Source organism: Microtus oregoni, unplaced genomic scaffold, assembly GCF_018167655.1.
Source record: "Microtus oregoni isolate MIOR12 unplaced genomic scaffold, Mior012 000004F_ref0000308, whole genome shotgun sequence".
In the NCBI taxonomy this organism is placed as follows: domain Eukaryota; kingdom Metazoa; phylum Chordata; class Mammalia; order Rodentia; family Cricetidae; genus Microtus; species Microtus oregoni.
This window is the reverse complement of record NW_024543063.1, coordinates 47080596-47097654: the sequence shown is the minus strand read 5'-3', so window position 1 is coordinate 47097654 and position 17059 is coordinate 47080596. Positions and strand designations below refer to the sequence as shown.

General features: G+C 40.6%; 1 protein-coding gene across 2 annotated transcripts in view; it reads right to left on the bottom strand.

The window, feature by feature from the left end:
- Positions 1-17059, bottom strand: part of Nfatc3 (nuclear factor of activated T cells 3) — a 68745-nt gene that overhangs the window by 4479 nt on the left and 47207 nt on the right. Inside the window, exon 10 of one of the 2 annotated variants that reach the window (XM_041650885.1) lies at positions 6813-6916. The exons of the other annotated variant lie outside the window; for it this stretch is intronic. Coding sequence (XP_041506819.1) covers positions 6816-6916 — 101 coding nt within the window. The 3' untranslated portion in view covers positions 6813-6815. The remainder of the gene's footprint in view (positions 1-6812; positions 6917-17059) is intronic. 2 annotated transcript variants of the gene reach the window in all.

The following is a 17059-nucleotide window of genomic DNA, read 5'->3' as shown; positions in this document are numbered from 1 at the left end:
TATATTTTAGGAGACATCCTGTCTCAAAGGAAGAAGGGGAAAAAAGAGGGGGAGCTCTATTTAAAATCCCAGCATGGCAAAAGGATCTCTACAAGGCCAGCCTGGTGTACAAGTGGAGTTCTAGGCTAGCCAGGGCTACATATATAGAGACCCTGTCTCAGACAAAACCCATCCTCAATTTATATTTATTTCTTGAAGCTACAAAGAAAAGTCACCAGAGTTCATATATTCTTCCTGAACTCTATGATTAAAGGCATAATTATTATATCTTGTATAGGTAAACAGTTTAATGGAGATGTTTTTTTCGTAAGATGGAAGCTATATACAACAGTCACTTTGTCAGTTTTACTTGAAGAAACTTAGAAATAAAGGAATGGTGTATAAATGATTTGAAATGGATAAGAAATCTAGTTAGTATTACTTTATAGTAAGTAACTTGTTTTATAAGTAATTACTATTCAATAGCAGTTTTACTAAGATTGAATTTTAGATTATCTGGTAAGTTATGAGAATACCATCTAAACTAAACGCATGAAATATTGAATTTACAGACTATCTGCAAGTATTTGGGAGATGGAAGTGAGAAGATCAGGAGTTCAAGGATAGCTTGGACTACCATATGAGACCCTGTCTCAAAAATTTGTTAATTTACTAAAATCTGATCAATGTGCCTTCTCAAGCTAAAGACAGAAATAAATTCTCAAATATTTAGCAGGTATCTGGATTTTTCTGCTGTCTCTATACTTTTTTTTGTTTGAGATAGAGTCTCACTGTATAGCCCTAGCTATCCTGCAAATCAGTATGTAGACCAGGCTGACCCCCAATTTACAGAGATCCCGCCTGCCTCTGCTTCTCAAATGCTGGGATTAAAGGTGTGCACCACCACTCCCAGCACAATACAGTCTTCACTAGTAACTGAAGTTTATTCAGTTTTCTGTATTTCTCAGCGTTCCTCTTTGTAGCTAGTGAAAGTCCTCTAATTTGTAATGTGAGCACCTCACACCTGCATGGCTTCCTTCTTTCTCCTCCTCCTTCACTCCTTGCAGTGGACTAAGATTTAGTCATCAAAGTGGTGACTACTTGATGAAATCTGGGAGAAAGAGAAACAAGTTTCTCCTTTTTAATTCCGAGTGCTGGAATTAAAGGTGTGCGCCACCACCACCCAACATGACCCTTGCCTTTAATCCTGACACTCAAAAGTAAAGGCAGGCGGACCTCTAAATTCAAGGCCAGCCTGGTCTACATCCGACTTGTAGACCACAGAGTTACACAGTGAGAACATCTCAAAACAGACACTAAGATCGATACCATAATGGCAACACAGAATACGTAGGTTTTTTGTTGTTATTTTTTTAGACAAGGTCTACTTAGCACTGGCTGTCCTAGAACTTGCTGTGCACACCAGGCTGACCTTGAACTCACAGAGATCCACCTTCTGTCTCCAGAGTACTGGGATTAAGGGAGTGTGCCGCCAAGCTTTGAATTATATGGGTATCTTAAGCAGTCAAAGCTTTCTCAATATTTTTAATTTTCATCTTTTTTTTCCCTTTTACTTTTTTGTTGTTAGAGACACGGTCTCCTACAGCTCTAAGCAGACTCAACCACGCTATAAGAAGATCCTCTGCTTCTGCCTTTCAAGTACTTTTTTTTTCTGAGCCATGGTTTTGCCCTGTTGCCAATTCCTGAGCTCAAATGGTCTTCTTCCCTCATTCCCCACAACCAGCTAGAACTGTAAGTGTAGGTCTACCCCCAGACTCACAGTTGGTCAGTTTTCAACAGTGGAGATCTCCTTACACTGAAGTTCATGCTTATACTTACGCCATGTCTCCATTCCTAATTTTTATACTTTCTATTTTTTGTCTTTCACATCATGCATCTCCATCTTATTCATTCTGCAACCATTCATATCCACCCTCTGTCCTTGCAGCCTCTCCCACAAAATAAACTAAAATCCGAGAAAAAAAAGAGAAAGAAAAAAATCAATCTCGTCATGGAAGCTGTATTGTGACACAGTGAGTCAAGCAGTAAACCCTTTTATCCATATCTTTACTTGCAAATGTTAACTGCAGAGTCACTGGTCTGGTTTGAGGCCTCTGGTATCAGATATACTATCGATGCTGGGCCCTCATTGGAACTCCTATTAGTTAACCTGCTGCTGCCCCTATCTCCCATGCTCACAATTTCAGGGCTGGCTCACCCATACCTCTGCCAACAGGACTGGCTCTACTGTGTTGCCCACCAAAGCTGGTGCAGGACAAGGGGTCCTAATATAATTTAAAAATTAACCTGAATGCTATAAAGCTTTCAACCATAGAATATATTGAAAATATGCACAATGATCAGAAGATAACCTTCACTTTTTACATTACAGGGTCTAAGACTAGGTAAAGGGAAATTGCTACACTGTGCTTTTTACAACCAATTAAGGAAGATATATTAATGGTTAAGATTTCATTTTGGCGGGCTGGAGAGATGGCTCAGTGGTTAAGAGCATTGCCTGCTCTTCCAAAGGTCCTGAGTTCAATTCCCAGCAACCACATGGTGGCTCACAACCATCTGTAATGAGGTCTGGTGCCCCTTCTGGCCTGCAGGCATACATGGAAGGAATGTTGTATACATAATAAATAAATATTAAAAAAAAAAAAAAAAAAAGATTTCATTTTGGGTGGGCGGTGGTGGCGCATACTTTTAATCCAAGCTCTAGGGAGGCAGAGGCAGTCAGATGTCTAAGTTTCAAGCCTGACTGGTCTACAGAGTAAATTCCAGCTAGAACTTTCTTTTTAAGAAATCCCTATGTACAATGTTAAATAGGTCTTCTAAAAAAAAAAATCTGCTTAAATCTGATGCTGAGACAACACTACATAGATATTTGAAAGAACACTCAAGTATTGGTCTGTACTTTTTCCTATCAGCAAAAACTGAAATTTGAAAAATAAATACTTCTTTTCAATTTGAGTCAAGGCATGAGACTGAGGAGTTTCACCACACCCGTTCTGGAGCACACTCAGAGCTCTTGTATGCTAGATAAGCACGCTATAACTGAGCCACATTCCTGGCCCCACAGAAGAATCTACTTATCTTTTACTAATCTAGTCTACTGATGGCCCAAAAACATGGTACTCTTTGAGGTAAATTTGAGCTCTGAAGTTATAAATCATTACTCATCCCAATATAAGCACTTTCAATCCTTTCCAAGACCTCACTCTATCAATGTTTGTCACTTTCCATCATCAGTATCATCTTCCCTGGGTAGGTTAGCATCTTAAAAAGAAGAAAAAAAGAAAAAGAAAAGAAAGAAAAAAAGAAAGGAGGAAATGAAAAAAGCAAGCAAATAAACATTAGATCTCACATACCCCTCTATATCTAATTCTTTCAGTTTAACTTTTTTTTTTAATGTTAAACTCTGTAAGTGTTTTCTTGCATGTGTATCTGTGCACATTTGTAGTGCCTGGTATCTGAGGAGGTCACAACAGTGTTACAGATGGTTCGACACATTATATGGGTGCAGGGAATTGAACCCAGGTCCTTTGGAAGAGCAACAAGTGTTCTTAACCATTGAGCCATTTTTCCAGACCATAGTTTGTCATCTGAGTTTTGTTTCTGCTCTGTTTTACCTTCTACTAATTATATACACATATTTTTTTTATTAAACCATCCTAACTAATGATAAACATTACTACTGACAAACTGCTGCTCTACATATAGGAAGAACACTGGATTAAATACTAGAACTGGAACTAACTATGTAGACCAAGCTAACTTTGAACTCACAGAGATCCAACCATCTACCCCAGCTTCCAAGTGCTGGCTGGGTTTAAAGTCACACACCAACCATTCCCAACACAAAATTATTTTAAGTCCTCTGGCTATTATAATTCTCTAAAGTTTTCAATACTGGGCTAATTTTTATGTCATCTTGACACAAACTAGTTATCTGAGAGATTAATCTATTTTTTCACTTGAGAAAATGCTTCCATAAAATCAAGCTACAGGCAAGCCTGAAAGGGCATTTTCACAAGCAGTGAATGATGTGGGTGGATCCACCTCTGGGCTAGTGGTCCTGTGATCTCTAAGAACTGCAGGTTGAGGGGCTGGAGAGATGGCTCAGGGGTTAAGAGCGTTGTCTGCCCTTCCAAAGGTCCTGAGTTCAATTCCCAGCAACCATATGGTGGCTCACAACCATCTGTAATGGGGTCTGGTGCCTTCTTCTGGCCTGCAGGCATACATGGAAGGAATGCTCTGTATACATAATAAATAAATAAATAATTTTAAAAAATGATTTAAAAAAAAAAGAACTGCAGGTTGAGAAAGTCACAGGGAGCAAACCAGCAAGCAGCACTCCTCCATGGTCTCTGTATCAGCTTCTGCCTCCAGCCAGGTTGCTGGTTCCTGTCTGCTCTCACTGCTTTTGATGATGAACATGGAACTGTGAGTAAAATAAAACCTCTCTTCCCCAAGTTGCTTCTGGTCCTGGCATTTCATCACAGTAACAATAACCCTAACTAGGACACATACCCCTCCAACAGCTAACACTTTATCCCTATCACAGACAAGAATTACATGACACCAGAATAGGCCTGGATTTTGAAAGAAGCCAGAAATCCAGGGATCTAATATCGTATCTGATAATCAGGAGGTTTCGAACTCCTAAAATATTGGGGCTAGAGAGACGGCTCAAAACCACTGTATATAATTCCAATTCCAGGGGACCCAGTGCCCTCTTCTGGTTTCTACAATCACCAGACACACATATGATACACATAAATGCAGACCAAACATTCATACAAAAAAAAAAATCTTTTTTTTTTTTCTTCAAGACAGGGTTTCTTTTTGTAACAGCCCTAGCTGTACTGGAACTAGCTCTTGTAGACCAGACTGGCCTCAAATTCAGAGATCCACATGCCTCTGCCTCCTGAGTGCTGGCATTAAAGGCATGCATCACGGCCGCCCAGCTCAAAAATATCTTAAAATACTGAGTATTAATCATGCTTTGTATGACCTCTTCTTTTCCTTTTCTGAACATTTTTTAAAGGTTTGTTTGTTTGTTTATTTATTATGTCTACTGTGTTTTGCCTGCATGTATGCCTTTAGGCAAGAAGGGGCACCAGATCTCATTACAGATGGGTGTGAGCTACCATGTGGTTGCTGGGAATTGAACTTAGGCCCTCTGAAGAACAGTCAGTGCTCTTAATTGCTGAGCCATCTATCCAGCCCCCTGTATGGCCTTTTCTAAATATAAATTCATGGCAGCTGACAATCTAACCCTAGTTTCACAGGCTCCAATGCACTCTTCTGGCCTTTGAGGGCACTGTAACCATGATATACACAGACATACATGCAGACAAAATATCCATATACATAAAAGAAAAATAATCTTAAAATCAAATTCAAATGTCATTTAGGTAATTGAAATCTACATATTTAAAATTTCTATCACATGTTTCCCTTCTCCCCAATACTGAGGATTAAACCCTGAACTTCTCTACATGCTAGACAAGCACTCTATAATAACTTTCTTCTCTACGTGGGGCTTGGTGGCACATGCCTTAATCCTAGTATTAGGAGGGAGACGCAGAAACATTCAGATCTCTGAGTTCCAGGACAGCCAGGGCTATACAGGGAGACTGTAGAAGAAAAGGAAACTGGGTGATAGTGGTGCAGATCTCTGACAGAATGAGTTCTAGAGAGATGCTGGGGGGAGGGAGGGAGGACGGGGAAGGCGATGATGAAAAGGATGACATCACAATTCTGAGATACTATCATTAATATCATTAAGTTTCCTAGACTGTCCTTGAATGAGACCCTCCTGCTTTAGCCACCTCAGTAGCCAGGAATATGGGCATTCACCACTGTTCTCACCTACATACTTTAAGTGTCTTTAAAAGAATCTTCGAAAGAGTCGATCTGAGCCGGGCAGTGGTGGCGCACGCCTTTAATCCCAGCACCCGGGAGGCAGAGGCGGGCGGATCTCTGTTGAGCTCAAGGTCTATAAAGGGAGTTCCAGGACAGGCTCCAAAGCCACAGAGAAACCAAACCAAACAAAACAAAACAAACAAACAAACAAACAAAAAAAAAGAGTTGATCTGACAGCGAGGGAAGACTTCCTAGACAGATGCTGAGGTTCAGAAGCCAAAAGCCGTGGTCTTATTCTTACAGAAACTGTGGAGCCACAAGCTGAACTACAGGGCACAAATGTGGGTCTGAGGCAGATCAAAGGTGAATATTCTAGGTCGTTCTTCAAACTGGACACAATTTTCTGCTTTACCTTCTATTATATACTGTCTTAAATATAACTTACAAGTATTTAATCAGAACTGTGTAGGCTTAATACACCTGATTAGCAACCAAACTTTATTTTTGAGAAACTGTATTTATTGTGTATGCGTGCCTGTGTGCCCATGCCACAGTGGAGGTCTGTGGACAATCTGAGGGAGTCAGTTCCCTCCTCCCACGCGAGTCCTAGGAATTGAACTCAGGTTAGGCTTGGTGACAGGCACCTTTGCCCATGGAGTTATTTCAAGCAACCAAACTTATTTAGTACCTAAGCCATAAAATTTATATACTGAGAAGTCCCTTTGTTCTAACAAATCTAATTAAATACTTGCTATTCATTAAAACAATCTAAAATTTTAAGTTCAGGTGTGAGAAGCTTAGTGTGGTTGGATTTTAAAAGCAGAATCTTAGAGTCAAAGTGTTCCTACCAAGAAAATGCCTGTGCATACCCCTCCTTTATAGCACATGCAAATCCAGCCATGACATGCAAATACCAGACGAGGGCACAAGAACAATGACACATTTCAATCAACACTCACCCTCTAGATTCTCCAGAAAGGAACTGGACATGAGAGCTCACTGTGATTAGGCCATTTCACTGCTGAACCTGATGGCTGGTGTTCCAAGTCAGACATAAACTGGTCTGTGTCAGAGAAGACAACATCACTACTAAATGGAACAAACCAGAGGGTGAAAATCCACTACACTGACTACTGTTTTCAGTTCTGTTACCTGAGAGTAAGAGGAATTTAATTCTTTTATGTATCAATTACTTTTACATACAATGGCTCCCCATATTTTGTTAGGCAATCTAATACTGGAAGTCCAGAAAATTAAGGTAATAAATGATTTTTTGCTGTCACTTTGTTTTTCGAGACAGGGTTTTTCTGTGTAGCCCTGGCTGTCCTGGAACTCGCTTTGTAGACCAGGCTGGCCTCAAACTGGCTCTGCCTCCCAAGCGCTGGGATTAAAGGCATGAGCCACCACCACCCAGCCTTGAATGACTTTTAACTAAAAAGGTAATGCTTTTAAATGAGTTACAATTACAGCTCCCCTCTCCTGCCCCCTGGGACAGGGTTTCTCTGTGTAGCCTTGGCTAACTGTCCTAGAACTCACTGTGTTCAAGGTTGGCCTTGAACTCAGAGATCCACCTCCCTCTGCCTCCAAGTGCTGGGATGAAAGGCATTTGCCCCCACCGCTTGGCTACAATTATGGCTTTAAGGAGGTAAATTCAGTTAAAATACACAGTTTTTATTACTATGTAGATAAGAAGTTCAAAAGCCCCCTCCTTTGACCTATATGAACTATTCTGGGCCTTTATTTTACAACACTATAATTCCATTCTGGAAGGAAAGAATCTGTATGTAGTATCTCTAAACACTAATTGATATCATCATCTTAAGCAAACAAAAGATGAACTAATTTGTAGTGCACCTTACAAAGGGGTTTAAAAACAAAACCCAGAGATTTGTCATATAATTTTTTTTTATGCCTCAAGTTTTTTTTTTCTCAATTTCTAAGTGGTCACTTAAAATTATCCATTCTAAGGGTGCCCAATCTTGTTATAAACAGACTCAAAGTGTGGGTGGGATGTGTGATTTTATATATATATATATATATATATAAACCCTTTATATATATAAAGACTAAGTGGATTTTATCCAGGAAAGCAAGGATGATTTAATACAAAAATCAATAAATACACAACATTAATAGAATTTAGGAATAAAAAACAGCTGATGGAAAAACTATGTCACAAAATTCAAAGCTTTTTCAAAATAAAAACAATAAGCTAGGAATAGAAGGAATTCCCTTATGATAAAAGCTACACATGACAAACTCACAGTTATTTTTTTATTTTCTTTTTGGTTTTTCTACACAGGGTTTCTCTGTGTAGTAGCCCTGGCTGTCTTGGAACTAGCTCTTGTACACCAGGCTGGCCTCGAACTCACAGAGATCCGCCTGCCTCTGCTGGGATTAAAGGTGTGCGCCACCACCGCCCGGCCTTAACTCACAGTTATTATAATACTCATGGGTGGAGGACAAAAAGCTTTCCTCAAGATCAGGGGAAGATGTAAAACTGCTTCTATTCACAAACGGCACCGTCTACGCATATGACCCTAAAAGACAGTGGCGGTGGTGGAATGTGCACACTTTTAGGGAGTTCAAGGCCAACCTGGTCTACTGAGAGTTCCAGGATAGTCAAGGCTGTGGGTAAAAACCTTTCTTAACAAACAAAATTAAAAGAACAAAACCACCACCAACAACAAAAACCAATCCTACTACATAAAAACCAATCCTAAAAGATTCCCTCTATACACACATAAAAATGTTATTGCAGCCGGGCGGTGGTGGCGCACGCCTTTAATCCCAGCACTCGGGAGGCAGAGACAGGCGGATCTCTGTGAGTTCGAGACCAGCCTGGTCTACAGAGCTAGTTCCAGGACAGGCTCCAAAGCCACAGAGAAACCCTGTCTCGAAAAACCAAAAAAAAAAATAAAAAAATAAAAAAAAAATAAAAATAAAAATAAAAATGTTATTGCCAAAAGCTATCATGGCAGCACAAGTCCATAATATCAACACTTAATAGATGGAGACAGAAAGACCAGTTCAAGGCCTACCCCAGCTATACAGCTAGTTCAAGGCCAGTCTGTGCTGCGTGAGACTATTTCCCAAAAACTGTTAGTGCTGGGGGCTGGTGAGATGGCTCAGAGGTGAAGAGCACTCATCACTCTTACACAGAACTGTCTAGAACTCCAGTTTGAAAGGATCTGAAACCCTCTTCTGTCCTCCAAGGCACCAAGCACACACATGTGCACAGGTACACATGCAGGCAAAACATTAATACATACAAAAATAAATAAAAGATTTAAAAAGTATTTAAAATTAGTGCTAATAATTGAAGTGTGGATATTAAATCAACACACACACACATACACACAGATGCCCTCCTTCCCTCCCTCCATCCCTCCTTCCGTTTTTTGAGACAGGGCTTCTTTGTGTAGCCCTAGCTGTCCTGGAACTCACTTTGTTGATCAGGCTGGCCTTGTACTCAGAGATCTGCCTCCCTCTGGCTCCTGAGTGTTGGGATTAAAGGTGTGCACCACCACCACCCAGCCTGGATCCTTACCTTATGTAGCATATAAAAATTCAAGATGGACCAAAGACCTAAATTAGAAAGCTAAAACTTAATTCTAAAAAAATATGACAAATCTTAAGTATGAAACCAAACCAAAAATACAGCCAATAAAAAGGAAAAATTATTAAAAATTAAATATAATTTTTTAAAAATTTATTTATGTATTTGGATATATGCCTGCAGGTGAGAAGAGGGTGCCAGATCTCATTATAGATGGTTGTGAGCTACCATGTAGTGATTGGGAATTGAACTCAGGACCTCTCAAAGAACAGCCAGTGCTCTTAACTGCTGAGCCATCTCTCCAGCCCAAATATAATTTTTTGAGACAGGGTCTCACTATGTAGTCCTAGAACTTGCCATATAGATCAGATTGGCCTCTGAGATCCTTCTGTCACTGCCTCCCAGGTGCTGGGACAGAAGGTGTGCACCAAAATATCTAACTAATATTAAAAAAAAAATTGAGCATTAAAAAACAGTTTCAAGACAGTTAAAAGTTGGTCAAGAAGGCCTCTGAGACCCCCAAACAATACAGGCTATTGATACTGATGCTGACTGTGTAACAGAACTAGCTGACAACACCACATGCTTTGGTTGCAGGATACAGGAATCAAGCTAGAACTGAACGAAAAGTTTCTTCTTTGCTGGATAGCTTTTACAGTGCTGGAAGATGCTCTTCAGGTTGCTTGGTGAGAACTGTCTTAGTCTACTGTGGACTCGATACGCTAGACCACTGACCTGCCAAAAGAGACGGGCACACTGCTGCCACAGAGGCATGACTGCTATGAAGTTGCTTTCTGGTTGAATTAAGGCCTGTTCCTAAGAATAAAATTCACACCTGATACTGTAAACCTGGGCAAAAATCCGTGGCTGGTGAGATAAAACACTTATTTTAAAACAACTAGGAAGCTAAGTGTTTTGCTGAATCAGCACGATAACCTGCCTTCTAAATATTCATGTTTATGTCCCTACATTAGCCTTGCTATTAGATTTGGTCAGAGAAACTTCTTTTTGCAGTGGATGGTTGCAAAGTCCTGAGTGAATGTGTGCTGTTGATATGCACACAACCATGTCAATGACCATAACCTCAGATCCATGAAAAAAAATGGCAAAGCTCAGAGGGATGGCAAAGCCTTCCTTTGGTCCATGTGTGGAGGCTGACGGTGTGTGCAGAAAAAGCCCTCCACAGCTTTCTCTATGCAGATATTTATGGCCTGAAGACTGTTCCCCTACAGAGACTGCTCCTACTGAGATTAGCTAAACCTGTCATCTTAATTCAGCTGTACACAACAACCCTGCCTCTCTGATCAAATGTATATGACAAACATGGGTGTTGAGGTTTCTCTATCACAGAGCCCAGTCTACCCAACCCCAGCCTATTTGCATGTTCCCATCTGTCATTTCTCCATTCCACTACCGCCCCAGTCAGGTCAGGTCCCTGGAGCTGTACTAGAACCCAGCAAAGTGGTACCCAGATGGGGACGTGATCAGGAACATAAACATGCACACCTGACTACAGGGACCACTTACTGGTCAGACAAAAGGATGTTGTAGGTAATGGAATAAAGAAGAAATAAGAATAAAGGAACAAGCCGGGCGGTGGTGCACGCCTTTAATCCCAGCACTTGGGAGGCAGAGGCAGGTGGATCTCTGTGAGTTCAAGGCCAGCCTGGTCTACAAGAGCTAGTTCCAGGACAGGCTCCAAAGCCACAGAGAAATCCTGTCTCGAAAAAACAAAAAAACAAAACAAAACAAAAAAACCCAAAAAACAAAAAAACAATCTTCAAGACTTCAATCCTTTATACCTGTTAAACATTCCTGGGGAGGGGCGCACAGCAGCTACTATGAGTTTCCTTCTTTATCATCCTTACAGTCTGGCATTAAGCATCGCAGCAAACTGTCCCTGGACTAAGAATTAAGATCCATTCTGAAGCTGGGTGGTGGTGGCTCATGCCTTTAATCCCAACGCGCAGGTGGCAGAGGCAGGATGATCTCTGTGAATTCGAGGTCAGCTAGGACAGGCTCCAAAGCCACAGAGAAACACTGCCTCAAAAAACCAAACCAAGCCGGGCAGTGGTGGCGCACGCCTTTAATCCCAGCACTTGGGAGGCAGAGGCAGGTGGATCTCTGTGAGTTTGAGACCAGCCTGGTCTACAAGAGCTAGTTCCAGGACAGGCTCCACAACCACAGAGAAACCCTGTCTCGAAGAAAAAAAAAAAAAGCAAACCAAAAAAAACCCCCCAAAACAAAAACAAACAACAAGATCCATTCTGAACATCTAAGAAATAAGGGAGAAATGCGGGGAGCAGAAAAAGCCGAATAAATGAAGTCCTAAGTGGATGTGTGGTGTTGGCATGGGCACGTCAAGGACCCAGGCCTCAGACCAAGGCTCAGAGGGATGGCAAAGCCTTCCTGTGGTTCATTTGTGGATGTTGACGTGTGCAGAAAACAGCTGATAGTGTGAGCAGAAAAATAGCTTTCTCCACCCAATATTTATAAGCTGAAGATTGCTCCCACTGGGATAAGCTAAACTTGTCTTCTTGATTCAGCTGTATTCAATAAATCCTACCCTCCTGCTGATTCAGCATTATGCAATAATGCTGCCTCTCTATTCAAATGTATACTATACAATAAATATGTATACATAGTACCTGATAATAAACAAACTGAGCTTCAGGTGTACTGAGGCTTCTAAATCAAAAAGCCCAGTCCATCTAATCTTAGCTTTTCTTCATTCTCTTGCCAACTTAGTCAGGTCCATCCATCCCTAGATGTGGCAAGTGGAGTTACTATAGAAACTCACAACCATTTCAAGTGCTGAGAATAAGTCACTGTTGAATGCTCAGTTGCAAATGAGAAATCTTTTTAAAATATTTTATTTATGCACACTGAATGTTTGCCTGGATGTATGTCTATGTATCGCATGCATGCTGAGCTCCAAAAGGCCAGAAGAAGACATCAGATCCTCTCTAACTGGAGTTAAGGGTGGTTGTCAGATATCATGTGGGAACCGGAAAACTGAACCCGGATTCTCTGGAAGGGCAGTCAGAGGCTGTTATCCTCGGAGCAATCTCTCCAGCTCCCTAGATGAGATATCTATAGCATCTTCCAAGGTACAGGGAAAATTACCAGAGAGCATTAAGAGTGGGAAAACCAGCCCCTAAACAAAGCTTTTTTCCCCTCGAGACAGGGTTTCTCTAACAGTTCTAGCTGTCCTGAAATTAGCTCTTGTAGATTAGGAAGGCCTCAAATTCACAGAGCTCCGTCTGCCTCTGCCTCCTGAGTGCTAGGATTAAAGGCATGCACCACTACTGCCCCATCCAAACAAAACTTTTGACCCTAGTAATAATCCATCTTCAACTGGGCGGTGATGGTGCATGCATTTAGTACTAGAAGTCAGGAAGCAGAGGCAAGTGGGTTTCTGAGTTTGGGGCCAGCCTGGTCAAGGAGCTAATTCCAGGACAGTCAGGAACACACATACAGAAAAACCCCATCCCCAAAAAATCACAAACAAACAAAAATGAAGATCAAAACCCATCTTCTAAGTAGCTTGGAAAGAGGACACAAATAATAAAATAGAATAACATATCTTAAAAAATTGGTTTTGCTTTTTCACCCAGGGCAGACTTTAGAAAGCTACTGCTATATTTACAGAGTCCAGGATATGCAAAGAAACAAATCAGAGTTATTTTAGAAACTACTAAACAGGGGCTGGAGAGGTGGCTCAGAGGTTGAGAGCACTGAGTTCAATTCCCAGCAACCACATGGTGGCTCACAACCATCTGTAATGAGATCTGGTGCCCTCTTCTGGCCTGCAGGCGTACCTGCAGACAGAACACTGTATACATAAAAAACAAAACAAAACAAAAACAAAAAAAACCTATTAAACACATGCAAGAGTAGTTAAATTTCACACAAACTTGGATTCAACTCCAGTCATAATTATTTGTAGCCACAGCATACTGTGAGAATGCTTAGCTCTCTGATCAATGTCTATACCAATAAGCCTAATAATTTACATCTTGTTATTAAAAAGGCTACAACTGGAGCTGAAGAGATGGTTCCATGGTTAAGAACACTGTCAACTTTTCCCAGCACTCACATGGCAGCTTGTAACCATCTGTAGCCCCGTTCACAGGGGATCTGAGGGCATGAGGGACACCTTGTGGTACGTAGAAACAACACTCATACATATAAATTAAATTAATTTTTTTGTCTGTTTTGATTTTTTTGAAGTAGGATCTCACTGGCTGAACTGGAATTCACTATGTAGATCAGGCTGGGCTCCAACTCAGAGATCTGCCTGACTCTGTTCTTGAACATTAGGATTAAAAGTGTGCACGCCACCACATCCAGCAATTAATTTTTTAAAAAGGCTACAACTAAATTGTTTTGTAGATACATAAACTCTCTTTATATAACAAAAGAGCTTTTCAAATGTTTTCTCACTGGATCTAGAAACTAGTTTTCTTTCTCTTCTTCCTCCTCTTTATTTATATATTTTTTAAAGACAAGGTCTCTTTATTTTGTAGCCCTGATGGTCCTAGAACTCATTATGTAGTAAACCAGGCTGGCATATATCCTGCCTCTGCCTCACAAATGCTGGGGTTAAAGTCATGTACCACCACACCTAGCGAAACTCATTTTTCTTACTGCATATTCCACAGTAATAGTGTCTTAAGGTCCTAAATCCTTTTCTATAATCCAAGTCTACATAAGCATTCTTTTTTTAAATCTATTTATTTATTATGTATACAGTATTCTTGGTATTCTGTCCTCATGTATGCCTGCAGGCCAGAAGAGAGCACCAGATTTCATTACAGATGGTTGTGAGCCACCATGTGGTTGCTGGGAACTGAACTCAGGACCTTCGGAAGGGCCGGCAGTGCTCTTAACCACTGAGCCATCTCTCCAGCCCTACATAAGCATCTTTAATAGTTCTTTCTTTCTTTTTTTTTTTTTTTTTTTTTTGCTTTTTCGAGACAGGGTTTCTCTGTGGCTTTGGAGCCTGTCCTGGAACTAGCTCTGTAGACCAGGCTGGTCTCGAACACACAGAGATCCACCTGCCTCTGCCTCCCGAGTGCTGGGATTAAAGGCGTGCGCCACCATCGCCCGGCTTTAATAGTTCTTTCAACCTTTGAAATTCTTCATATGTTTGAAGGCTGATGATACATATATGTATCCTACAAGAGGTTATGGTATTCCAGTTCCAGAGGCCCCAAGTTCAATCTCAGCACACACATGACAGCTTACAACTGTCTCTAACTCTAGTTCCAGGAGATCTGATACCTTCATACCAATGTACATAAAATAAAAAAGAAAGAGAGAGAAAAAGAACTAACTCTTGTAAGTTGTCTCTACAATGTCTACAATCATTTCTAGGGACTCTCCTGCCAAACACATACACACAAAATAAAAATGTAATAAAATATTTATGTAAATACAATAAACACCAGTGAAACCACTATCCAATAAATGCACCAAAAAACTGATGTATTTACTTCTCTACTTATTCTCCATAATAGTCTCCTCTACCACAGTAAAGCAGCCATGTTGTCTTAGTGTTCCTATTGCTGCAACGAAACACCATGCGAGTTGGGGAGGAAAGGGTTTATTTGGTTTGCATTTTCACATTGCTGTTCATCACTGAAGGCAGTCGGGAGCTGATGTAGAGGCCACAAAGAGGTGTTGCTTACTGTCTTGCTTCCCATGGCTTGCTTAGTACACTTTCTTATAGAACCCAGAACTACTAGCCCAGAGATAGCACCAACCACCATGGGCTGGATCCTCCCCAATTGTTCACTAATTGAGAAAATGTCTTACAGCTATATCTCATCAAGGCATGTCCTCAACTGAGGCTCCTTCCTCTCTGATGACTCTAGCTTGTGTTAAGTTGACAAACAACACCAGCCAGTACATATGTGAATCTTGTGTTTATTATTCTTTTGCTTTTAAAATGTATCTGTCAAGCCAGGCATTGTCGCAAACATCTATAATCCCAGCATTTGGGAGCCAGAGGTGGAATGGTTATGAATTCAAGGTAAACCTGGGCAAGGCTCTTCATTTAAAAAGGAAAACAACCTATTTCTTAACGCTAACATAACAGCACTGAAGCAGCTGAGGTAATACCTAGATTGTTAACTTCAGAAACTGACCTACATTCAGGATTAGCATGTTGCTGCATAGAGCCAGCAAGTGGCAGTGGCAGTTTTCACCACAACAGCAGGTTGAACTATATTAAACACAAATCCTCTGATGCAAGAGCTGCAGCTGTGCTTCTGTTAGTCTAAGAACAAATGAAGACAAACAACTAGTCCAGTTTTTTGTCTTTCCTTCTTTCTTTTTGTTTTTTCGAGACAGGGTTTCTCTGTAGCTTTGGAGCCCGTCCTGGAACTAGCTCTTGTAGTCCAGGCTGGCCTCGAACAATGATCCACCTGTTTCTGCCTCCTGCATGTTGGGATTAAAAGTGTGTGCCACCACTGCCCGGCTACTAGTCCAGTTTTACAATACCATAATCTTAATTTATAAGTTTAAAACATAACTACAATTATTTCTGCATGTTATAAAAATCATATTTTAATATATATCATTTGGTCCAAACCTAGATCACATACAGCATAACACGCAGAAATTTTTTTCCCCTATTCATCCCCCCCCCCCGCCAAGAGAGGGTTTCTCTGTATAGCCCTGGCTGTTCTAAAACTGGCCTCAAAATCATAAAAAAGCTTAAGAAAAATTACATCTCCAGACCAGACACAAAGGCCAGGTGGTAAGTGCACACCTTTTATCCTAGTACTTGGGATGCAAAAGCAGGTGGATCTCTATAAAGGCCATGCTCTTCTTGGAAAATTTCTCTGCTTTACTGTCTGAGTTGCCTACTGATTCAAGTTTACTGAAAGCATATAGTCATCTTCCAAGACCCACTCACATATCACTGACTTATGGAAGCCTTGCCAAATCCTTCTAATGAAATCTGTCATCCATATATCTATTGACTTTCTAATATGGATCTTTTATACACTGGTTATAGCAATCTGACTGCCTACATTATACAGGCCACTAGTTAGGTATTATGTATGACTAGAAGGTCCCAGAAGCTTACAGGTTACATATTATTTGTCTTTTTTGATCTTTGTGCTTAGGACTTTACATATGTTTTTTTATTTTATTTTGTGTTTTGCCTGCATGTATGTATGTGTACCATGTGCAGTAACCATGAAATCAAATAAGGCATTGGATCTTCTGGGACTAGAGTCACAGGTTATGAACTGCCATATAGATGCTGGAAATCAAACTCTGATTTGATAAAAACACTTGTTTTTATCATTCCAGCCCTATGACTTGACATTTAATGACAGCAAAACACTTGTTTTTATCATTCCAGCCCTATGACTTGACATTTAATGACAGCTTTCCCATTAAGGAATGGACCTAGAACCTCTCCAAACCTGTAACAGGAGACAGCTGATCCAGAATTACTTTCCTATGACAGATTAATATAGAATTAGAGAGAAAACTAAAATTATATATCCAGAATCTTTAGGCTTTTCACTAGATGATAGTCACAGGTAACTATATATGGTGTTTCCAGTAACATATATGGTGCCTCATTCCTGTACCCCATTATTCGGGAAGCTGAGGGAGAAGGTT